At 39.1% G+C, this 25,837-nt stretch overlaps 1 protein-coding gene across 4 annotated transcripts in view; it reads right to left on the reverse strand.

Annotated features, from left to right (window-relative positions):
• Positions 1–25,837, reverse strand: part of dennd5a (DENN/MADD domain containing 5A) — a 32,326-nt gene that overhangs the window by 3,779 nt on the left and 2,710 nt on the right. Inside the window, exons 2-20 of one of the 4 annotated variants that reach the window (XM_034880653.1) lie at positions 18,496–18,567; positions 17,597–17,706; positions 16,576–17,260; positions 12,339–12,526; positions 11,498–11,809; positions 9,836–10,051; positions 9,498–9,732; positions 7,687–7,837; positions 7,425–7,518; positions 7,108–7,212; positions 5,826–5,957; positions 5,226–5,378; positions 4,887–4,974; positions 4,710–4,797; positions 2,323–2,451; positions 1,674–1,795; positions 1,439–1,584; positions 745–863; positions 475–656 (exon numbers count right to left, since the gene is read on the reverse strand). In XM_034880653.1, the coding sequence (XP_034736544.1) occupies positions 475–656; positions 745–863; positions 1,439–1,584; positions 1,674–1,795; positions 2,323–2,451; positions 4,710–4,797; positions 4,887–4,974; positions 5,226–5,378; positions 5,826–5,957; positions 7,108–7,212; positions 7,425–7,518; positions 7,687–7,837; positions 9,498–9,732; positions 9,836–10,051; positions 11,498–11,809; positions 12,339–12,526; positions 16,576–17,260; positions 17,597–17,706; positions 18,496–18,567 (3,327 nt within the window). The remainder of the gene's footprint in view (positions 1–474; positions 657–744; positions 864–1,438; positions 1,585–1,673; positions 1,796–2,322; positions 2,452–4,709; positions 4,798–4,886; positions 4,975–5,225; positions 5,379–5,825; positions 5,958–7,107; positions 7,213–7,424; positions 7,519–7,686; positions 7,838–9,497; positions 9,733–9,835; positions 10,052–11,497; positions 11,810–12,338; positions 12,527–16,575; positions 17,261–17,596; positions 17,707–18,495; positions 18,568–25,837) is intronic. The other 3 variants (XM_034880731.1, XM_034880819.1, XM_034880900.1) reach the window with 3 other exon arrangements.

Here is a 25,837-nt window from a genome sequence, read left to right on the forward strand (position 1 = left end):
GACTCAAGACAGCCATAACATTGTGATTTTCTACAAGTGTATGTACACTTTTGACCACAACTGTATATATATATATGTATATATATAGACACACACACACACACACATATATATATAATATAAACGTCCCATGACATGGTGCACTTTGGATGCTTTTATATAGACCTTAGTGTTCCCCTAATACCGTATCGGAAGTCTCTTTCCCAAAATGTAGGATACCCAGGGCTCGGTTTACACCTTTTGCCATTTCTAGCCACTGGAAGACCATAGGCAGGCTGGGGGAACTCATATTCATGTTAAATAACCTCGTAAAAAGTGAACTTTTAATGCCATGGGACCTTTAGGTTTACAGTTGAATTCCAAATTGGAGACACATATTAACGCTTAGCTAGAATATAACAAAAAACATCTACACACCACTATTATTTAGGAATTGATACAGATGACTTATGGTTGTGAAGTTGATTAACTTACTTGGTTTGCTGCTTGGCGAGATGGTAACAAACCTCCTCATCATCCCAGGGGACTGCTGCATCGGGGGGGTGCGGCACATCCGTTCATCATTCTCTGTGCTGGGGGTCATCAGCTCTCCCACCAGGATCCTCTCCAAACTGCCATCATCCACGCCCTTCCCCAGCCACCGGCCACACGGAAACCTACACAACAAATGCATTGTTTTCATTGTTTAACCACGTGGTTAAAACATACCACAGGAGGCACATTTATCTCAAAAGACACGCTTACTTGTAAGTATGCCCTGTGATCTCGTTCCGGACCACAACACACTCTACAAGCCACTTTGCGTAGAGACCCGTGTTATCGTGACCCATCTGCACTGTGGTGAGCTTGCCCAAGTTCTGGCACTGAAAGAGAGAGAGAAGTAAGGATGGTGACATTAAACACCCAGAGCAAAAAGAATATTCACAAACACAAGACATTTGCTCATATTGTTAAAGGATAATTTTGGTTTATTACAACTTGGTCTTATTTTGTATCGTTTTGTTCTATGATTGTTGTCCAGCAGGAAAAGGAATGAATCATACAAGTTTTCCACCAGTTTTTTGAAAGAGAAAACAATTGCAAACTAAATAATAATTGAAATTAGAAATATGAAAATGATTACCGAAAAAGGCCGAGGTCTAAGATCAACTTTGACGTATTGTACTATTGTATTGCACACTTTCTGTGCTATAAAATGTATTATTATTGATATTTCAGATCCTCTCATTTTTTGTTTTACTTTAAAAAGTGGCGTAAATAATTTGGTTAAACTGTTTGCTTGTTTACAACCTATGTGATCTTTCAACCAATCAATATTTCTTGAATTTTAGACTTCAGTTACTGTGGATACACTGAAATAATAACCAACAGAAATGATGACTAAACTATCAAATAAAGATCCAAGTTGTAATAAAGTGGAGTTGTTATTTGCACCAACCTCAAAAGTGATCTCCAGAGTATTTCTGGGGACCTGCAGGACTCCGGTCTCTGCGAGCTCGCCAGAAACACACACCCATGGGTTGGCTGTGAACATGGAGCCACCCAGCTTTTTACTGGGAACAGCCACCACATGGTAGGGGATCACTGGGTGACAGAGGGGGGAAATGTCAGGAGGAAAACTGGTAGTTTATGTACAGTGTTGTCGTGCTGTTTGGCATCAAAATAGCACTCACTGATGGTTGTAAAGACGTTGGTGAAACAGAAGTAATCCACAGCGTTAAAGGACAGGAGGTGGTAGAGAAACTGTTCCTTCTCATCATCACAGCGGAGGAAGGCATATCGCTTGTACAGTTTTCTAAAAGGAAGATTGTTTGAGAAAAGTGTAAAAATACATTAATGCTTGGACCCACAAAATTAAAGAATTTCCATTATTTTTAAAATAGTTAAGTTGCCCAACAAATACCCATTCCTCAACAGTGTCAGCAGCATGATAGATGATAAACCAGTTTTGGATAACAAAGTGAGCTACTGTTTGTAATAAAGTAGAGCAAATGGCATGGAAGGTCACAAAGACAGACAGAAAACCCCCTGACCCACTTCACCACTCAGATATCAATTATGAAGAAGGCTGTGAATGATTTAAGCTTGGGTAGACTACAGTATGATGCTTTGCAATTTCAAAAGAGTTAATGTATTATGAATTGGTAGATCACACATCATCTTCATTTCATATGAGACAGACAGTCCTCCACAAACACGGATTCATGTCAGCATTTAAAAAGAGAAGAGGTGGTTTAAGAAACTCAGAGCTCTTTAAAATGCTGCAGTGATTATTAACTAATACTGAAATTGGGACAGACAACAAAACTTTGTTTAGCTCACTTTGTAAGCTCATGCTCTGAAAGCAGCTGCTTCAGGTGTCTGGAGAGCAGCTTCTTCTCCATAGAGAGGCGAACCCAGGCTCTGGCTTTGCCCACATCTGTCTTGATCTCACTGATGTTCTGAATGTGTCTGCAAATAAAAATGATAGATTGAGAGGTCAGATAAGGTCGCTGATCATACGTAAACTCAAAAGCAAAGATCATTTTCATCATGTGAAAATTAAAGTAGGAGAAATTTTGTGTCCAATATGTGGGTTTCACCACGGCACTTTTAATAATACAAACACTGGGCCAATAAATGTCATCTAGTGACAGAAAAAGTGTCTTTATAGACATTGCTTAAAAAAATTTAAGAAAGGCATAAAATGCAGAATAATACCAGATAATATTGAATGCAGTTGATGCACATTTTCATGCAGTTTATGGTTTAGTTCTGATAGGAGCATATATGAACAATTCAGAACTTGTTACTGGCGAAATACATCAATCCAGTACTTTTATTTAGCTCAGTTCGTTCATTAAATCTCTCAGTGGACTAGCATGGTGATATGACAACATGTATAGATAGTAATACACAAGTCTGTGGTCTAAACAGATGACAAGCAAATGTTTAGGGCTGCTATCAACATTTATTTTCATTACTTGTTTATGAATCGATAAATTCTGATGTTTAGTATTTTTGATTGATACATCTCACATAATCAATTAAATAATGAATCAACAAATCATTACTGCACTACACGTTATTCAAAAATGACTTGTGGATATATGTGAAATATTCATGTTTTTTTATCTCTTAATTGTCATCATGATTCTGACTTTACCAAATATTACCCACCCCGAGTCTAAGAAACAGCTCCGTGTGCCTCTGTGGAGGCATTTATAACCACAGACGAAGCTTAATGTCATCGCTCAGAGCCACCCTCGAGTCTAGGATGTCCAGACACATTCCCTTCCACTCCACCTGTGCCATAAGCCTTGTCTGCTAAGAGCTCCTCATGTCTCCTCCCCTAACTTCCATCCCCCTCCCTGTCTCCACCCTCACTCCAAGTAACCCAGTTTTCTCTGCACGTTATCTCCGTGGCAACAGGGGAAAACATCTACTACAATGGACTATTATTGTAACATTTTACCTAGAAAACACAAGGTAATGCAATTGAGTTGCCATCATCTCTAATTAACTTAAGTATTTGAGCAATTTTAATATTAACTCATCATTTTTAGTTAACAAAAAATATTGTACTGCCTGTTAAGAAAATGTATGATTGTTAAAAGTCACCAATGGGGTCTGATGGTTGATTCTGTGACAGTTTACAATCATGGCAACAGAAGTGTGACCCCTCCTCTCTTTCTCAGCCAGACTGGCGGAGGGGTCTGGTAATTAGGGTGGAAGTAACGTGGTGTTACACTCTGCGCCTCCAAGCCCTGACTCCTCAACTCTGGCTGGTTATGGTACATTACATTACGACAGTGATGGCCGCCACACAGCCACACACTCTCTGACTCACACACACACACACACACACACACACACACACACACACACACACACACACACACACACACACACACACACACACACACACACACACACACACAGGTGTGCTGCGAGAGCACACAGGGTCATTGAAAGGCTTAGTGATTTATGCATAATTCCACTCATTACCAGTCACATATCTCACTGTCTCACTGTCTATTATAATAAAAAGGGAACCAAGCTTTGTCTGTAATGGCACCGCTAATATCAAAAGACTTGGACTAAATCTGTGTCTTCCTTTAACTTTTTTTAATCTGGCATAAATGCATGGCCTTTGTAATTACTGATTTCGAGAAAGTAAATATTATTGTAAGATATGTGTGCTCATAATATGTATAACACTGAATTTACTTGGATGTTCAACAGAAAACAGAAAAAGTGCCACTATAACTAAAAACTGTGAAGCATCACATTTATCAAGTAATACTATAAGGGCTCTAAGAATCTCTCATTCATCAGAGACCCGGGATCTGAAAAATGTTTTAGTCACTCAACCAAAACAGACAAACATATCGCCACAAACCCTAAATTAAATTGCTTCTTATGTGAGGGGAGAAGTCAATCTGCTATTAAATTGTGTCCTCTGAACGTGATGAGACACAAGTGTAAAAATGCAGCCTATTGTAAAAAACAATTTTTACTCATGATTTAATTGCAATAACTTAAATTCTTGCTCATTATTATGGGAACATCTACATAGGTATTGTTTGACACTATACCACAAGAGGGCACTCTTAGTCCAACTTACTTTCTTCTGATAGTGCTAATACTTTTCAAATCTAGCTTTGGGTAAACTGGATGAAACTCAAGCAATTCATCCATTCATAACCCTAACCTCCATTGCTCCTCACCTCATGTCCTGGATCAGGGAGACTTTAAGAGGGGGCATGGCTGATCCACCACCATCAGATTTGCGTCTCTCGGTGTCATGAATGAAACCTGGTGTGTGAAAAAATAAATAGTCTAATTGCAACAAGAGTCACTAATTTGTTAAAAAGTATTGTTCATCAGCTGATTTCAGCCTTTACCTGGAGGTCCCAAACCACCTGGAGTTGCGTTTTTCTTCTCTTTGCTCTCCTGATAGTGCAGCAGGTGGGACCACAATGCAGATTTACCCTGAAACATACACTGGTGTCATTATTTGAGCTGAAAACACACTATATGTCCACCAGCTGTAAAGGATCAGTTTTGTAAAAAACTATTTTGTAAATCTTTTGTGTTTGTTGTGATTGTTGTTTTGTTTTTTTTAATAATCAGGGAGTACTAGTGTAATTTTGTTGTATTACTGTCAGAAAGTGGTTCAATGACAATAAAACCTTTTTTGTCTATGTGAAATGGTGACTGCGTTGATGTTGTTTTTTCCTGACCTGTTTGACCTGCAGCCCGTGGCTCCAGATCCTCTCCAGCAAGTCACAGAGGCTCGCTATCAGAGTATTCTCCTCAACACCGGTGATGCTGACCTCTCCGTGACCCAACTCCACGGCCTCCCGACCCATCTTTTCAACCAGCATACGCTTGGTCTGCAGAGAAACACACACACACTCTGTTGTTCTGCTCACTGAGACATCAAACTTATCATACTGGATTTTTTTTGTGATCCGTTTACCTACTTCAGACTCACAAACCTGATATTATTTATTTGTGCAGTAGGAAAACTAATTTACAAACAGAAGCGTAATCTATAATGACACAAAGCTTTAATTATATAGATAAAAGTGTCAGTTAAATGACATGTAATGTAATATAAGCCTTAACACTTGTGCACACTTAAAAATGATTAATAATCAAAAACTAAATGGAAAGAGAGAGATTCTCTGCTAACCTTATAACAATGCAGTACTCATTCTGAATTGCTTTGTGCACGTCTTTAAAGATGTCAAATGTGATGAATCTTTTTTTCAACTGAAATAATGCAGCAGAGATAACAGCAAACTGAACAACTGCAGGACAGGCAGTCATATACAAACCTTGTTCCTGCACTCCTTCAGCAGTCCTTCAACAAATTTCCAGTTAGTCTGAGCGATGACAGAAGGTGACAGGTTGGACAGTTTGGGCTGTCTGATGGTTGTGCCCAGGTTCCTGGCTTCCTGGATATACTTCTAGTAAAAAACAGGAGAGAGTTTAATCAGCTGACCACAAAAGGAAACCGAGAAAACTCAAACAGAAATTAACTTCCTGGTGGACTCACCACCATCTTTGGTGACTACAGAGGGAGAAGAAATACTACAATGACTAAAGTCTACATAGTCTGTAAATGTAACGTGACACCAAAACAAACTGCTGTACTATTACTGTGATAATCATCTGGACTCAAGCCTTCAGGTATTGAAGCGGTACGGCATATAAGCAGTGAAACTCAAAAAAAGGAAATAGTGAAAAATATAAAATAATCAAAAAAGAACTGTGATGATCGACAGTGATGAACATTTCAAATATTTATCAAATCAAGTCTATTACAATAAAATGATTCAGGTCTAAAACAAAAAATGTTAATAATTCAGAAACAAATAATTATTAGTAGATTATTAGAAATTGTATTATACTGATGGCATCATTTCATTTTTATGAGTTCCCAAACATGAAGTGCTCTAGAAAGTGATATGCATTATCAGATAAAGCTCAGCTGCTGGTAAGCTAAGCTAAAGTAAGATACACCTTTAATTATCACCAGAAGGGAAATTTGGTTGGCACAACAGAAACAACATTGAAATAAAAATAAGTGTAGAGAGTAACAGAAATAAATAGTATGTGGTACATAAACTGTAACTGAATAGTATAGAAACTATGAACTATACAGAGCATTGAATGATACAATTAAATGGTGCAGATAAAGTGATTGTGGTTTGGTTAATAGCAGCAGAGTCTTAATATAATAGAATGGGTCAAAGTATCATATAAACATTATAGAGTATAATATGGTACATTATGAAATAGAAAGTGAAATTAGACATAGTGCAGCAGTGTAATATTATAGTAAAGAATAACACAATATAATGTATAATATATATATCATAACAAAACAGTATAAAGTAGATGTATAGTATTGTGCCGCAATATAACATAGAGTATGGTAGAACTTAGTGTGTGATATAACGTAATATGGCATATAATACAGCAATATAACACAAATAGTATATCAATAAAATATGGCTGTGAAGGTAGCAGAGGGAAGGCAAAGACTGCACGGGTGGACAGCTTCATGAGGCCCCAGTGCGAACCCTAAAGGCCTTACAAACTATCAACACATACCACGTCCACAGTCACCGACTTAAGACAGGGCTTGAAGGACTGCGAGAGCCAGTAGTAGTCAAGAAACAGCAGGAGCTGCAGCTCCGGAAACAAACACTCTACATGCTGAGAGTAATGTGGGAGTGAGTGCAAGAGAGGCGGAGAAAAGAGACAGTGACCAGAAGTGTGAGAGGAAGGTGGGAGAGCAGACAAGATGGTGAGAGCGAAGTCAAAATAAAGCAAACAGGTCATGCAAAACGAACAAAGACAACAAAGCTCAGGCAGTCAATCTGTATGAATATGAGCTGAGAGAAGAGAACACCGTGTTGACCCCTCACCTCTCTCTGGTCGTTGTCTAAGTAAAGGTGCTCCGCGTGCTGCTTCTGTCGATCCCTCCGCCTCCACTGGGCAGGAGCACTCCTCTTGGCCCACCTGTAACACAAAACAACATACCTTTCATCAACGTTATAGAGAAACATCGCAAAACAGCTGTCAAGCCTAGATTTAATATAGACGTCAAACATGAATTAATGATAAATAAAAATTACAGAACAATTTTTGATGATATGAGATGATATGAGAGTATGGTGAAATACTCACTTGTTGCTGGTAGGCCCAGTGGAGAGCACATCAGACTGCAGTCGGGGGAAGAAGCCCTGCTCGTAGCGTCCCTGGCCGATCTTCATGTCCAGCAGGTGGGGGTGCAGGGCGGTGTGGTCGATCTTTACCATTCTCATCTCGATGGCTTTCTCTGCGGAGGAGATGGAGTAGGGGTGTTGGCAGTTAGATTATAGGATGCATTCATTTTCTCATTTTGTTAATCTGCTCAAGTCTTTAATTCTCAGGATTTAAGCTATTAGGTGTCCATGGTTTTGGGGCAATTTACAATTTACTGCCAGTTTACAATTTACAATTCATGAGATCGTCTGGTCATCAATGCACGTTGTCAGGCCGAATAACCTAAATATCCCATAGTCAGAAACTATGTCATTTTCCTTTTTTCTACTTATCACCAATCCTCTGACTAAGATTCTCATATTGTCTGTAGCTAATTGTGTTATGAATCTAGAATAACTATGATGAAGAAGCACTATTTTCTCTTTAAGAAAATAACTGACAACAGCTGAAAGAGAACAAGTTAAAATAGAAAAAGACATTTCCTCCCAAACACCCACAGAACCAAAAAGGCTCAGAATAGATGTTTTCTTTTTCTTGAAAAGAACCAAGTTTAGAGTCATCCATGAATGCAGCTTTAGACGGACATTTTCTGATGCCTGATTAACAACCCACCCACACCTGGGTAATGTAAACAAAAAATATACAAAATATATGCACAATATGACTTACAGTATGTAGCACCAACAGGTACAGAACCCAAATATTGTCTGAAGCTGAGATTTACAGTTACAAAGCTTCGATTCTCTGAAAAGAATTTATTACCCATATACCTGCATGCTGCAAGTTAGATCACCAGCATAAAGATCAGTGATAGCGCTTTCAATTGTTGCAATAATATAATGTTTACCAAGCTTTGTAAAAATTGTATGTAATGCATTGAAAAGGAAGCCCATCCATCCATTATTAGTGTATCTAACGTAATGCATTGCACACAAATTCACAAAAGTTGGCACCCAGAGACAATTAAGGTAAAACGAGAGCAAATATTATAAAAAGTGAGTCTTATTGTTCTCAAGCCCAATGGCATGAGGTTCAGGAGTTTTTTTAAATTACATTTTGTAAACAGGTTGTCTGCAAACAAGACAGTAATTCAGCCAGCCAGTTAACTAAAGGCTGCAAATCTCCAAGTTTTTTTTTTAAGATTATTTTTGGAGCATTTTAGGCCTTTAATTCCACAGGACAGCTGAAGACATGAAAGGAGACAGAGAAGGGGAATGACATTCAGCAAAGGGCCAAAAGTCAGAGTCCCACCTGCGGCTGCTGCGTCGAGGATTAAACCTCTATATATGTGCGCCTGCTCTACAAACTGAGTTAACCCGACCGCAGCAAATCTCCAAGTCTGTCAGAAGTTTACAACTTCACCTTAACTTATAACCAAACTTAAATTAAAGGAAATGCATAGGACATTTAAGGTCTTCTTTAAGGGCTTTACAAAACAAGCACATTGTTGGGCTTTACACAGTGCCATAATTAAACGTTACAGAAGTCAATTTTTACTTTCTCAAGTTAAGATTGTATGGTGAAGCTATTCATTTTAAAACTAAAATCTGTGGCTTTATCAGTGCAAACTTACCACATCCTCCGGCTGAGAGGTGTTTATCCCAGAAACCTGAGGCACATCAATACGTTTAAGTACAACATTTGCAATCTTGTTGTGTTCAAAACTTTGTTTTAAATTTTTCTGAAATCCACAAAGCCTTCAAGGTTTTTCAGGTCTGATCTTTTCTCCTTACCTGCTTCTTCAATGGTTGTGCATTTCTGGTACATTGAGGTGCGCAGTGTGGGCGTGCGGACGTTTAGCATCCGAATCTTATCCACTCGGGAGTCAAACACCCTCAGCGTGTGCTCTTTCTCTTCATCATCATGACAGAGGATCTTACTGTCAATGAAAGAGGCAAACATCTGCGTCTCCAAGAAACGTGACAGGAAGGGCAGGTAGGGCTCTGGTTGGTCAGACAGGAACGAGGCCTGCACAAGCAAATTAAAAGGGAGGAAGTTAAAGTCATTTACTAAGGAAAAATAATACCCTTCACTTTACTATGCTACCAACAAACTGCTTATAGCACTTTACTTTGTCAAAGTTCTGCATCTGGTCTCGATTGGTGAACCAGGACTCTTTGTCCTGGCTCGGCTGGATTACAAACACCTCGTAGTCTGCGAACATCTGGGTGAATCGGTTGGCGAAAACCTCGCGCACATGGATGTTGAGCTGGTGCATCTTTAGCTCCTCCTCATCACACTGAACCCGCATATCCTTATTGCTGCTGGCATCCTCTCTCACCTCCAGCTGAGCATCCATTACAAAGACAGAAAACAGGAAAAAGCATGTGAGAATGAAGTTGGATGAAGAATAGAAGCACAACAATTTTAATGTTATCGTATCTGACTGTTTTCACAGGCTGCTGATGAGGCAGCAGGGTTATGGGAAAGGAAGACATCTGTAACCCAAAGAAAACTAAAACACATGTTCTTTTTTAGCATGTCAGTGGGTCAGCTGGACAGCTGCCAGCACTAGAGGGGCTCCAGTAACACAGAGCACTACCACACGTAACTGTAAACAAAATCGCAATGCAATGACATGGCCCATTAATGCATTCAATCACTGATTAATTTCTATAAATCAAATTCAGTAGAGAGTTTAGATAAGAATACTTATAACTGAGGTTGGACCTACTAGCTGGGACACAATACATAGACAATGAGCTAATCTGTTCATGGAAAGTTTAAGCTGGCCACCAGTCCATAAGCTGATTAGGCTGCCCGTAGAGAGACTTTCTCTAATTGTCAGCTAATTCCCCGTCCATCAGTCTTTAGAGAGAGAGAGTATTTTACCATACTGTTGGTAAGACATACCAAACCCAAATGAGCCTGCTTGTCATCATTCTAGACAGTGTAACACAGATGCCAAGTACATCTGTTGATGTCAGGGTCTATTGAGGGTTTCTGTCATTTTGGCTATGCGAGATCGCCCAGCAGCATTACAAAGGCAGCTGCAGCTGATGTTTTCAACTGATGAAGTCTCTTGGATGGATAGCAAAACATATTCAAGACTCTTTAGGTTTGCTTACTGTGGGTGTTTGCTACCTGTTCTATAAACATGATGCTCAATACACTGATGGGAAGACAGTTACTGAGGAATCTCTACAATGTTTTTAGATTAGATTATTTTGAAGAAAAATCTCAATATAGATATTAACTCCATAATTACTCAAATATGACAAGGATCAACGTACATTAAGGATTAAATCAACTTAACACACCTGTCTTCCATTTTTTTTTAAATACATTCTTTTATGAAAAACAACGTTTTCTCCTTTTCTGTCTGTACTGACAAAACATGTATGTAAATCCACTTTGTGGACGCAGAATGGCTCCCCCCTTTTGTTCATCATCCCTTACTGCTATGATGACGGTAATAACATAATGATATCTTTTTGTCTTTTCAGTTCATGTAGTAATATTGATTATCATTACATCCCTACATCATTTATAAGCTGGCAAAATATAGTTGCATATTTAAGACATTAATTGCAGCTGAAAATGTATTTGCATTGCAATGTAGCTGCTGAATAGAAGGATTTAAAACCTATATTTGCAAGGCTTATTTTATACTTAATTGAAACTATTCAACAATCATTTTTAAAAGTCGATTTTAAGAGTTCCAGGTACAACCATGTCTAATTATATATTTGTACAGCCCATTTTTAAGTCATGAAATGACATAATTTCTCACCTTCGCCAGGCTGACCCCCGTCCTCTTGACCAGAGCCTGCAGTCTGGCGATAGTTTCATTCTCCCTCAGCAGGTAGGAGTTGAGCGGCGAGGCCAGGTTGCCGTTACGCTTGTCAGAGACCATGTCAACAGATCGGAAGCCTCTGTACTTGGCCTGGCTGTCGCTGGAGTGAATGTTTCCCTCTGGAGATACGCCAAATGACATGAGCACCGCTGAGATCTCCTGAATGAACTCTAGTTTGTTTGGGAACTGGGGCAACTCCTCTGGCAGTTCGATGAAGTGGTTGTCGATGTCCACAAAACACAAGTTAGCCTGTGAGAAGACATGGAATGAGAAAACATGAAAAACATATATATCTGCATTTGAGCCTAATGCACAAAACGTCATGCTGTGTTAATGCAGTCACAAGTCTATCAACGGTCAGTCATGACAATACTAAACCTTGTTGGTTATGACTGTAAATAAAAACACTGACAGAGACATAGCATGCAGGTTTGTGAACCCAAAGAAAAATAATTAGAATGGATTTATTCACTAAAATCATTACTCATAATTTTGCAACAGAAAGAAGTATTATCTAGTAAACTGCCTTAACGGACCAAAGCGAGCACAAGTGCATAGGGACAAAGGTTTGATTTGCATTGTGTGTTTTAGAAGTGGGAATAGACGTGGGTGGATCTAAAGTACTTTTCACACCTCTCATGTGAAAATCCAGCAACAGTTAATTCAGCAGGAATTACTACCATTTAAAAAGTCAGCTTTGCAAAACGTAAAATATTCAAATAAGCCAAATGAAGAGAGTTTAAACTAAGTACAGGAATATGCTACAATGTGTTCATACCTCCTGTGGCAGCTCTAGCTTGGTGCGGTCATCCTGTCCGTTGGAGTGGAGGCCCATGAGATACGGCACAGGAGCGTCCAGGAAGTGAAGGAGGGAGGCGGGCAGAATGGGAACGTACACATGCTGCCACTGGAAGGGGAACATTAAGGCCGTGATGCTCTCTGCCACTATCATCAGCCTCTGGTAATCTGTTTATGCATACATAAAAAAGGGAACAGTGGTTAAGGAAAGACTGTAACCATGTAAGAGATATGTGCCAGATGTATATACAGTTCAGATTTTAGGGTTCATTTTCTGACTTCAGTATTACTTTAAAGCCTCAGTCATTGTAATGATATTGAGTGAACACTTCTGCTGCTCCAACATTTTCACCAGATTGGTGGTTTCCACAACATAATCAACACGATCACATGCAAATGCCTGTTCAATGATGTGATAAGTGATACAATGAATGAAACAAGGATTCAACATTTGCTGGACAAGAGTAAAGGATTAAAAACCCACAGGGCAGAAATCTGTTGGCTGTACTGCTGGTGATGGGCAGACTTTACAACATCTTAAAATAACTCTAAACTTTTAAAGTGCATTTTTGCATATTAAAATAAAGAAAACAAAACAAGTTGCACAACCTTTCCCCATATTTCGTTCCCCAAAAAACTTCTGGGCTACACTGCCTTTGCCTGATGAATCTTTATTCTCCCAAAACACTGGGTCCTATAAAAAGCATATTACAGAAGAGTTGTGCAACATGACTGTTTGTTATATGTAACTAGATTGCATTATTCATCAATCAGCTCTACTGTTTGTTGATAGAAATCACCTGCTGTAATATCACCGATTGGCTGTAGTACCACATGATGGAAAGTTCAAAGCCATCGAAAGCTATGCAGTAGCAGATTTCTGGCGTGTGATTTAGGATTCAGTATTAAGAGCACAGTGTGAACAAAGTGGAATAACATCACAAAAGGAAACGCCCAACTGCGGTGTTAACTCTGGCTGTCTTTGTTATTCTCTTTTCTTTAAATGTGGGAGTGGAGGTCAATGACCAACCGTAAAGTAATTAGCTGCAATGAGACACAAAAGCTGTGTCATAATTTAGGAAGTGGATCTTCTTAAGTACGCATTTGTAGACCAAATATGTGGTAGAAAGATGATATAGTCTTTCCCATAATAAATACTCCTGTAAATGTGTCAAGACATTTTTGCAATTCTTGACTGGCTGAACTCTCTGTGAAGCTAGGTCATCTGAAGGATCTTTGTGGCCTATGTCTTTTGGACGATCCGGACTCTGAGCGGTGACACAGCTACTGTCAGCTGGCCCTCTGACTAACGTTAAATTCCTTTGTCGTCACTCCACTTAGCAACACTCCTTTGAGTTCACAGTTGGTACTGAATACACGCAAATATGTGTCCAGTCCTCCTCCTCTGCATTCAGGCTCTATCCTGTTGACACCTACTGTACATTCAGTAGCAGCTCTGCCTCTCCTGGTATGGTTCCAAAATAAATGCCATTCCTTCATTTGGTCATGTGCTGCTGGTCCATGAGAAAAGACTCTCAGCCCAGCTTGGGCCTCCCCCTCAACCCCCCCTTCTCAGCAGAATTCCTCTCCCAGACTGGGGACAAGAATACTAACATCACCCATCTGCTCTTAAACTAGGATACCATAACAAAAAAACCCTTTAACTCAGGTCACAAAGGGTCAGGTACTGCTTCTTATATATAAAGATGCATGCCATAACATGAAGATAATACATTTACATTTTCAGTTCTCAGTTCGCACTGAGAACTGGTAGCAGTTTGGACTTGAAGTGATGCTTGAACGTTTAGTTTACATAATGAGTGGTGATGCAGAACAGCAGGTCAAAAGCACACAGAAGTGAAACTGCTGCAGATCCTATTCTCTTTTTCTGATGTGTTAAAAATATGTTCTGTGTTTCTTTAAACGGCCTCAGTTTGTAGCGTGGTAATAGTCTGGTATTATATAGTATATATATAGTCTGGTATAATATTCATAAACTGAATAGTCACCAGAACATCCGGCGCCATGGGATGTTCCGCCGGATGTCTGAAAATGGCATGTTTGGAAGAACATTTGGATGGTGCTACAAGGCAGGCCGGCTTGGTTCTTTCGGGGAATGATTGTAAAGATTTACAAATAAGATGTTTACGGCACTTACGATCTAACTAGGTGATTTTCAGACAAATTGGCCGGGGATTTGCTATAGGTATATGCTATTTTAAATTAGAGTAACTAACTCCAGAGCTATTTTTAGTGCATAACATACACTTGCCTCCTTATTTGCAGAGCATCCCTCTCCTCTGTGCATGTGTGTGTGTGTGTGTGTTTAAGTGTGGAGAGTCTTTTCAACACCTCATTTCTTCTCAGTGGAAGATTGCCAGGGCTTAACTCTACACAACACTGTTCACACATTCTGCAGTGATCAGCCTCATGGGGGGAGAGAAAAAGGCATGATGTCACTTCCAACCAATAATAATCATCCTGCATCATTGCCATCCTCCCTGTCTCTGGGTTGCCTAGCAACACCACAGCTTTCCTCCCTAATAGATTTCCCCCCGGCCCCTGGCGCTTTTTTAAACCATTTGCCTTCTCTTGCCATTGTAATGGATCCAATCACCACGCCTGACCCAGCGTCCTCAATGATTTCCTTGTTTCTAGCACACACACGCAAACGCACACGCACATGCACACACTCTCTCTCTTAAATGGCCAACAATGACGTGTATGGCACCTTTTCTAAAAATACTGCTCTGCTTAGTAAAGGATGGTTTGGATTAATTGAATCTTTGCCAAGAATTTGCTACTAATGAACACATATGAACAGTGATCAGCTGTGTGCATTCTGGGAACTGCCAAAGGTTGTTTTTATTAATCAAAAACCTACTAATATAATCAAATAAAATTAAGTAACTGATTAAGTAACTGCCAGTCAGACTCTTGCGTAACGGATGAATCACAAAGGATCACCAAAAAAGGCCTGCAAAGCCTAGCAGCCCAAAAGACGAACATCAAACACAGACACACATTTACACGAGTCCTGCTTCAAGAAGTTGCCTATGATGGGAGAGGGGACCGACATTTACACAGGCTGGTACTCACGCTGCATCACTTTAATGGAAACACTCAACAGGTTATGTAATCACTCGGATAATAGTTTCACCATGCTTAGCAAACATGGGCTGTAGCTTAAGGCCACAGCTTTTCTTCCTACATCCATCCTGACACTTGAAATCCTAAAATTTTGGCCATAGAGCTGGATTACAGAGAGAGTGCAGCAATGACACAAGGTGCAATATTTCCTTTTCAGTGCACTTCTTTTCTGTGCCTATTTGTGCGTGAAACAGATCATGAAAGTTATGTTGCACAAAGAGCTCAGCAGCCAAATTCTTTTTGTTTTGGCCACTGAAGACTACATTGACAGCCTTGGAAAAACCTTTTCTGACGTCTGATTAGAAAAGGTTGTGTCCAACCAATTATGGTAACTTTACGAAAAGGACAATCCCACATTCACACCCACAAGCCTTAATGATTGGCCAGCTGTCTGGTGGGGGAAAAAGGAGCCAGGGATTAAACTTTTCTGTAAAGTGCACTTTTAAAAGTATTCTCGACACAACAATTTTTTTTACTTTTCATGTGAACAACAGAGGGAAATATGTGCAGTTATCCCCATTTTTACACACAATGGCATCTCCCTCCTCTCTATTAAGGCTGGCTTTTCACCCTGCCTTCTATCTATAATGTAACAATATTTTTTGCACTAATCGTAATTTAAGCCCTTCTTTCATCCATCCAAAATGTACAAACGTGGAGGAAAGCCTTAAAGCTACACCAGCATGTAACAACCAGGTCCCCAGAGAATATCAAGTCTCATGTCATGACACTGAAATGCTTTTCCAGCGGTAGACACATCTCTTCAGACTGCCTTACTAAACCGGATAACATGAGTTCTAACTTGTCAAAAAACAGCTGTTACAGATAATGCATGAGGTATACTTGCGTCTAGCTCCTCAGAAAACATGTGTAGTGTTAATGAATTGTGTCCATAATACACAGGATTTAAAAGTAAGTCTGACTATTTGTCTATTTGTTTGTTTAAATATGGTTGTTGTAACGTGAGCAAGATGCATTGGTACTTGAAATCAATGCACCCTAATGGGACAGGATGCTAAAGGTTATATGAAAACACTGAGTGTCACAGCAGCAGGATGATGACTTACGCTGTGAGTAGAGAAGTATCTGCATCTCGAGCAGGGCACAGGTGAAAAGCTGAAGAACGTTCTCCATACCCAGCAGATTAATCATTTCACCAATGGAAAAGTCAAAGAGTGGCAGCTCACATGTGCTCGGCCTCTGGCATACCACAGGCCCGTACACGCCTGAGAACTTGAGGGAACGCCCGGAGGGTGGCAGGGGTACTTCATAGAGGATGTTGTAGATGAAGCTCTCTAACGGGAGGGGTGGGGGCTGGGGGGATGAGACAGCCTGGTGAAGCTGCTGCAGCACCTTCCTGCAGGCCTGAGGGAAGGCCATGGGTGTGATCAAGCAGATGCACTTTGACACGTACAGCGTGTCCCGACTGATGTCATACGAGTTGAAGCGCTGCAGTCGGGAGATGGCCGGTGCAGCGTGCAGCACAGGACGAGGCTGGGAGTGTTGTTGCCGCTGATCCTCAGGTCCTGGTGGGGAGGTGGGAGTGTGCAAGATGTCGTACTGCTCTGCGTTGTGCATGTGGTAAAGAGTCTGCATGGCACTGCAGATCTGCTTACTGGTCACCTCCTCGAAGAAGGTGAGGGCGCAGCCGTAGGTCCGAGAGCCATCCTCTCTAGTGATGATAAAGGAGTGGAACTGAGGCTCAAGGGAATCAACCTGTGTCCTAAATGCCAGACCCTTCGGCATACACAGCTGTGGGAGGAGAGACAGAGAAGCTATCAGAGGATGGAGGAAAAGGTGAGGGGACATTAAACTACATCAAAATCTGTTTAATTACTATAAACCTTATTCCTGAGATTTAGGTGAGAAGATTGATACCACTTTCATGTCTAAGAATCATGACAGAAATTTTCCCAAAATGCTGAACTATTCTTTTGACCAACAAAAATAGTTACTGATATGTTTCTTTTATAAGTATTGCATTACAGTGGAACACAGTTACGTGCATTAAACATCATTACTTATGTGATTTTGCATGTATTTTCTGTACCAGGATGCAAAGGAAAAATGTTCATATTTAGATTATACCATGCCAACTGCATCCTGGTCAAATGGATTCCACTCGACATTGTCTGGATAATGTGCTAGGACTTTGGATTTGAAGGTTCTCCGCAATGGACTCTGCTCAAAATTCTCACCTGAAAGTGAAAACAACAGAGAGAACAAAAAAAAAAAAAAAAAGAGGAGACAAACAGTTAGCACACGTTTCCAGATGTTGATGGAGGAGCAGAAAAACAATCTGATCAGAAGCAGGTTTAAAGTGCCAAGCGAAAATTCAGAGGTAAGAGCAAGTCAGCATTTCTGTCTTGAGAGGAAGATTGTATTGCATCATATAAAGCTGTCATCTGCATCCTGCTCAAGAAAGCAAACAAAATAAAATATTCAAACAGGAAGCATCTTATACTCCAAAATAGATATTTTACTTTATGGCTCTTTATGCTTCCTGGCAGCTTTAATGGCAATACAAAGGAACAAACAACATAATGAATCATAGGAAGCACAAATTGAGTGGATTTGAACCCAGACTAAAGCAGAAGTGATGCACACACCAAGGCAGTACTGAAAAGTCATTCAGAGTTTAGGGGTGAGGGTGGGGGGTAAACACTGACAAAGCAATGCCAGATTTGTGTGTGTGAGAGAAACAGAAGCAGTGATTGTCAAACATCAGCTCATTGTTCAGCTGCTGCTGAAGGATGGGACGGAGGAGGGGAGACAAGAAACCAGAAGGAGAGAAATCAGAGTGGTGTGCAAAACAGAAAGGGCCGGTCCCAACACCTGTGCCAAAAATAACTTAACATTTGAAGTAACAAACAAGTGCTGCAGAGTGAAAAAAAACAAATAAAACAAAGTTTGCCAGGTTAAAGGTTGAAGGGATAAAGCTCAGCTCAGGTAAAGAGGGGGAGGAGTGTGTGTGGTGTGAGGGTTACCTTCATCTGCCCCCGCCAAATTTCCTCTGGCCCCATCTCTGAATTTAGTAGCCTCTATATACTGGCATAAAGCTACACAACACATAAAACAAAAATATAATTAACAGCCTGGTTCTAGGTGGGTAGCGCATCACTTCTCAGTTTGTGCCAACACATCCTGACAGCTGTGTTCACAAAGCTCTGCTCTGAGAACAAGCTGCACACAGACACAGGTCCTTACTGTCTGTGTCAGGTGGGTATGCTAATTCAAGCCAGATGGTGGGGTTAGGATTCACGTTTCTGTGTGTCGTAGTTTCCTCTTCTAGAGATCATGCAAATCTGTACTGCTCTGATATGGATTATATTGTCAACACAGAGAGGTTACAGCCATGCTAGCGGCTATGTAAGGCTGACCAGTGGTGCTTGGACATGCTGTCAGAATGCTGACTTGCTCACAACGAAAATACTATCATGCTAATTAGGGGTGCACGATTCAGAAAATGTCAGAATTTTTAGGCTCAAGATTTGATTCAAAATCAATTTTCGATTCAAAAACAATTCTCAATTAAAAAAACATTTCATAGTATGTAAATGTAGTTACTTTTCCCCTGTGACAGTACGCACCCCATTCCAAAACGAAAAAAAATAAGAACTGAATTTTGGAATTCTATAAATCAATTTGGAATCAGTAGAGCTTGAATTGATTCACGAATGGGAATTGATTTTTTTGCACACCCCTAATGTTGTTTAACATATATGCTTAGCATGTTCACCATCTTAATTTAGCATGTTAATATTTAACAATTAGCAATAAACACAAAGTACTGCTAAGGCTGATCAAAACTCATGACTTTCCCAGTCATGAGTTTTGAAGCAACCATTTATGACCTGTTTTTTTTTAAGGTTTATTTCTTCGGAAGCAATCCAATCTGAGTGCCACAGAGAGGCTAAGGAAGTTTCTGGTCTTTTTATGTGAATTCTTGACAATAAAGAAAACTATGGAGTAATAGCCTCACAATTGATGATTTACAAGGTGGTATGTAGAGCACAAGTGGCTAACAAAAAAATCCTGTGACGTTTCAAAACATTTTCAGCAGTCTGCCCTTTTAATCACATGTGGAATAAACATCCCAAGGTGGGCAAATTAGCGTATGCCATCACTAGACAGTCATGAGGTTTACTGAGTGAATGGCTGCTCTTGTATTACAGACTGACTCGAGCGGAGTTAGATAATCTAACATTTTGCATTAAAAAAAAAAACTTTATGCAACCAGGCAATGCTTTTTGCTGTTTCCTCTTCATGCATCACATTTTCTGAGCACCAATGAAACAGTCCTGCTGGCAGAGAATCACATGTGTACAGCATGTCCCCAGAGAAGCCAACAGCCTAATGTGAGCTGTGTGTCACACAACCTCTACTCTTTTTTAGTAAGGAAAGCTAACTAGTGAGGGAAAATCCATTTTTTTGCATTAATAATATTAATGGTGACACACACGCACACGCACAAGAAATGATGACTCTCAACTGTCTTTCCTGTTGATGACTGCATTTGTTTGAATAAGAGAAGACATGTTTAATCTTGGAAATCCTTCGCTGAGAATCCTTGGTGAAGAAAGAGTTTTAAGGATTAAGTGGTTAAATCTGTTGGTTACTTTAACATTATTTTAACTGCCCAAAGGGAAGAAAATAGGCCATATGTCAAACTGAGATTATTACAATTTGTAGGGCTGGGAAAAGATTATCCAGTTGCTTATTTTTTCTTTGACATTTTTATACCACTATTATTGCCCCAAAAAGTGAAATAAGAACGTGACCCATTTCAACTCCACCCGGAACCGAAAGGAAGACTCGGAATTGGAATCAGAATTGTTAAAAACCAAACAATGCCCAACCCTACAATAAGGTGTCAGTTTCTTTTCAATCATAGCTTACGTGGACAACAATTAGCGTTTACATACAGAAGTGTATAAAGAGAATAATTTTACCCACCTAAAATTCAAATGGAAAATGAGAAAAGAGAAAATGTAAAATAAATTATTATCATATTGTACTTTTCCAAATCATTTTTTGGGCATTCCTGTGTCAATATTAGAGACAGTTGACAGGATATGAGGGAGAAAAATGCAACAAAGTTCTAGGCAAAAACCAGACAAGGCCATAATTAAATGTTAAAAAGGAAAAAGGAAACTGAAAAGGGACATTGAAACTACTGAAATAGAAAATGCTATAAAACAAAAACTTAAATTTAAATATGTAATATGAAGGAAAATAAAGAAGAAAACAAAAGCATGAATAAGAAAATTCAATATACAAAATGACTATCATGGATATTTCCCTTTTAATTTCAATTCTTTCAAATGATCCTCCATAACTGTGTTATCCCTGTACACCTCGGCTATCACCGCTTTACAAATACTATTCTCTAGGACAAATATATTTAACATATACAGTACTTCCACATAGGATGACCTTGTATATCACAGTTTGCGCACATCTGTGCTCCTGTGAAACTTTTTTTTTCTTTTTTTTTCTTTCTTCAAAGCAATATCTACTGGCGTATTAAACACATTGCGTAAAGGCTGCGGCATATCTTAAAGACACTCAGATCTTTTGTATGTTAGTTGACAGAAATATCAGTCATTCTTATTACCTGTTTTGTGATGCCTTTCATATCCAATTCAATGTTCAATTTCAGATTTTCCTTCATTTGTACTGAATTGAACAAGCACCATGTTGTATGTTAGAAGAATATTGAAAGCAGCGGAAAAGCAGAACTGAATTCACTTTAATATCTGCATAATATTGCATATCACATATTTTCTTCATATCGTGCAGCTCTAGTGCATAGCAAGGCTGTTGTCAAACACAGGTGTTCTTTCTTCCAACCAACATCATCACCTGGTAATCAGTGCTAATTACAAGATAAAGCCCTCACCTAGGGAAGCCACTTGTCAAAATTAGCACCAACAAGCCCTGGACTGTGATGCCATAAATGTGTGGACCGGTAGCAGTGGGAGTAGAGCGTCACTGAGTTCTGGGCTCCTCAATGTTTTTCCTCATCCTGTGTGAGGCAAGGACCACCCACAGCTCTGCACCCCTCCTGTACTAATACACCCTAACACCTACTGTAGCATGGCCCACTAGGCTCAGCACCTCTCTTCTCGTAAAATATCCTCAAGCACAACTCGACTGCCTGCAGCAGAATTTGGTGAAGACGCTGCTAATGCTTCAAAATAGCTCAGCAGCAAAAACATCAACACTTACTCACCCAGAGGACCCGGTGCTGACAGGACATGATAGCGCACTCTCAGCTTAAACTCACAGCCTTCACAGCTTGTATTCCCAACAGAGCCAATAGACCTCTTTTCACAGCAGACATTTTGTATTAAAAACTGGTGAAACTAATTTCCTTAACAATGGTTCAGATCCATTAAGTAGCAGCACAATGCAAGCACAATCGCAGCATCCTGGAACTAGCCCACATATATGGACTGTGGACATTTTTAATATCATCAATTGCACTGGTGCTTTTCCTATATAAGGCAAGCCAAAATATCTGCTATGAAAATTGGTCTACATGGGTTTTATTTTTAATTTTTTAATAAAAAGAATCAGATTTCTCAAGTCAATCCAATTGTAACTTTTTTCACTTATTATAGCCTAGGGAATGTTTCTAAACATGCACTTGTATTTACTGAAAACTGGCACACTAACAACGCTGTCCTTCCTCATTCACATTAGTGGGTAATGCCATTGACAGGCTACGTGCCAAAACTACCAGATTACTGTTTCTTCTGTAGCTTTAGGGCACAAAATGGGTTAAGTAACTATCAAAGAAACATGTCAAAATATCAAGGAATTCCCTAAATTACACTGGACCTGTTGTAAAACCATATTGTAGTTGAGCATAGTGGGTGGTTTCATGCTCCTTATTTATAAATACAAAAATGTATCTATAACAGACATTTTCTTGCCAACAAAACACTTAGCTGAAAACATAAAAGAAGGACAAATTCAATAGCACCCGTATATTCTAAAAAGTAGCAGTACATTTATTTTTTAACCTAGATTAACTGGGTTTGCTCAGTTACCTTTAAGTAAAAGAATCACCTGTACCAACTACTGTGGCAGCCATATATGTTCAGTGTAGCAACATATCCATTAAGCCTGCCAACCTGGTTATGGTACATTTTTACTGTTATTAAGATCACCTGTGGTTTCCTTACTTCGACATGGCACAGTGTTAAAAAGATATGTGATTTAGATCAACCAAACACATGAATTTCTACATACAAGTTATGAACATATTCAACATGTCAATTTAAGGTCAGTTATAGAAAAGTATACTGATTGAGCCTTTAAATCATAATCTTGAGATAAGAAAAGTAAGCCGATGAGAATTACCAACACCGACAGCCAAATCAGTATCTACATCACATCTAGAGAAAACAGGAAGACGTTTCGATGTAACTTGAGAGCCTGAAAGCTCACCTTGCAAAACATCTGTCAGCAGCCACAGGATTGGACTGCATAGAAACTTGACCCACAGAAAATACAGTCTTTTTAGACAAGAATGTGCAGGTTTAATTACTCTGCCATGATGGCCACATGATGGGAAAGAAAGATATGGCGACAGACAACCATCACAAATTCCCCATTCTGTGTTCCCATTTTTCGTTTATTGATATTCTAAATTAACATAAAAACACAGGACTTCCCCAATAATGTAACAATCCTATATGTTTATATTATGCCCGCTAGTTTTTCAAAAAAATTGCAACCTTGTTTCTAAGAACTTGTGTTGAATATGTTTTGTCCATCATTCTAGCATGGCGGATAGGTCTAAACACATAAACCTTGAGCCTCGGCCACCATTGCCAGTGAGAAGAATCCACTCAGTCTAAAAGTAAATTGATTTAAGCTGCAGATTTTATTGACAGTTTTCTCAAAACTTTAATCTTTAGCTTCCATAATTGTCGTTGCCATTGGTTACAGCCCTACAAGGTAGCATTTTCTGTGAGCTTATTTATGGTCAGCTTCTGAGTTTGTGTATATTTTGTATGTTAAGTTCTGTAATGAATCTTCATACTGCACTCAAAATGTCCCTGATACATTCAAGAAGATTTTTAAAACACTGAAGGAGACCCTTAACAGGCAAATAAATCAAGTAAAAATATAAAAGTCCTCGTTATGCATTTAAAGCCAACTTTCATGTTAAGCCATTCATCCTCATTTGTTTGCTGAGTAGGATTGGGGGAGAGAGGCTGCCTGGGAAATTCAAAAGGATATTTAGCATTTGAATAAGTGGAGCCTGTGTGCGAGTGTACTTATGTCCCTCAGCTGCCTGTGTTTCCAGTGTCGCCTGTGAGGCTGCAGGGTCATACATATGCTAATCAGGTCCTCCCTGTGCTGCCAAACACTGCGCTTAAAGAAACTTTTGGTCGTTTCTTTGTGTTTCACTGTACATGAATCAAGAATGCGTCATGTTAAAAATGAAGAACATACCGTTTTTCCTGGTACATCACTAGACCAAAAAACACCAGTTTCATTCATGGCACCAAGTTTCTATCGACAGTTTTGTCAGCCAAGTTTTGTTGCTTTAATTCATTCAAAAGGTTTAAATCATTAAGGCGTAAAAAAAACTGAATAATGTTCAGTCATCTGTTCAGTAATTACAACATCTGTTGTTTAAGATGGGGCCGAACTGCCTTTTTATTTTTATTTGACATTTGACAGCTGAAAACAAACAACTATTGTCATTATTGAGTAATATGTTGTTGTTGTTGTTGTTGTTTTTTATTAATGAATGAATTGTTTGCTGTATAAAGTTACTGCCACAATTCCCTGAAGCCCAAGTTCTCATGTTCAAATGTCTCATTTTGACCAAAGGGTTTCAGTTTTCTATCATATATGACAAAGAAAAGCACCAAATTCTTTTAAAAAAATTGATAATTTGAGAATCTGGAACCACAGTGTTTGGTATTTCTGCTCGAAAAATGACTTAAACAATTTAAAGATTATCTGTTATTTTATTCTACTATATTATAAGTAAGTATTTTATTAAAAAGGTTGAAAAAGCATCTACTTTTGGTATCATCTATAAAATTAGCACTTTCATCTTTGACTTTTCACATATTTCTAGTGTTGTTCCCAGCATTTGCATTTCCAACAAATCTAACAAACAATATTTAGATTACAGTATTTAGATTTTCTTGTGAAAAATGGTATGGTTTCTTTTAAGAATAAACAGAAGAGGCACTCCATCACAAGAAAAGAGAGACCTGAATGCTTCCAAGAAAAGGCAGAAACGTGTTACTTACAATTCAAAAGAACTTCTAGGTATACCTAAAGGGGATGTTTAGCTGCATCATGTAACCTGTAACCATGGAATTTCCGCACAATTTCATCTCTTCAAGTAAACCTGAGAGTGGATAAGGGCAAGCCCCTAACCTCCTTCTACAGTAAGCAGCAGCTACAGCAGCAGTAAGTAGAACAGCGTCAATAACTTTTAACCACAGAGCTTCAACTTGTACCTCTAAGCAAGCTTTCAAACGGTTACGTTGTTGTCTAGTCAGAGAGACCTCAAAGAACCCCTTATCACACACTCGATGGCAAATTATGATAACAGAAAAAAGTGTAACATAGTGCAGATACTGTAATTTAGATATGTTTAAAGGTTAGTGGCAAAGCCAATAAATGGGCCATTACTCTATATATAAAAAATGTATTGAAATGAAATTTATAATTGTGTTTTGTGTCAAAAACGAACATGGTGTTGACGCCTGACATGGCCTTAGTCTGGTCACGGAGATCTACCTGTGCTTTCTGCTTACTTTTGTGCTCAATTTTAAAACAGAACAATGCATGTTCTTCAACTTCTATGCATTTATTAACCTTAAAGTGCACTTGAACTAAGCTTGTAAACAGGAACTTGAATTAAAGGAAGTAAGAAAATAAGAAGTAAAGGGGTTGAGTCTTTGAAAACTAAAAGGATTTTTGGTTAAGTGATTTCTTTAAAGGGGAAAGTACTTTCTGATGAGTCACAATGAATCACACAGAAAATACAGACTCTTCTCTTGTTAATCACTGTGTTGTGAAGAGCAGTTGTGCAAAAAAACGTTTTGTTTCCACAAAACAAAACAAAAATGTCAAATGGCTGAAGACTGCTAGAAGAAAACAGGAGCAGTGACCCGGTCAACAAGAGCTTATACCTTAGCTTACACCATAGGGCTGGATCATGTTAGCAGATTTGCACTTGGATTGCTTGCATGGCTGAAGAATATCAACTGTACACACGAGCGAGTATTTTGTGATTCCTCTTAATGTGAAATACACAACATTTAAATGTAAATGAAGTAATAA

Source organism: Etheostoma cragini, chromosome 1, assembly GCF_013103735.1.
Source record: "Etheostoma cragini isolate CJK2018 chromosome 1, CSU_Ecrag_1.0, whole genome shotgun sequence".
NCBI lineage: Eukaryota > Metazoa > Chordata > Actinopteri > Perciformes > Percidae > Etheostoma > Etheostoma cragini.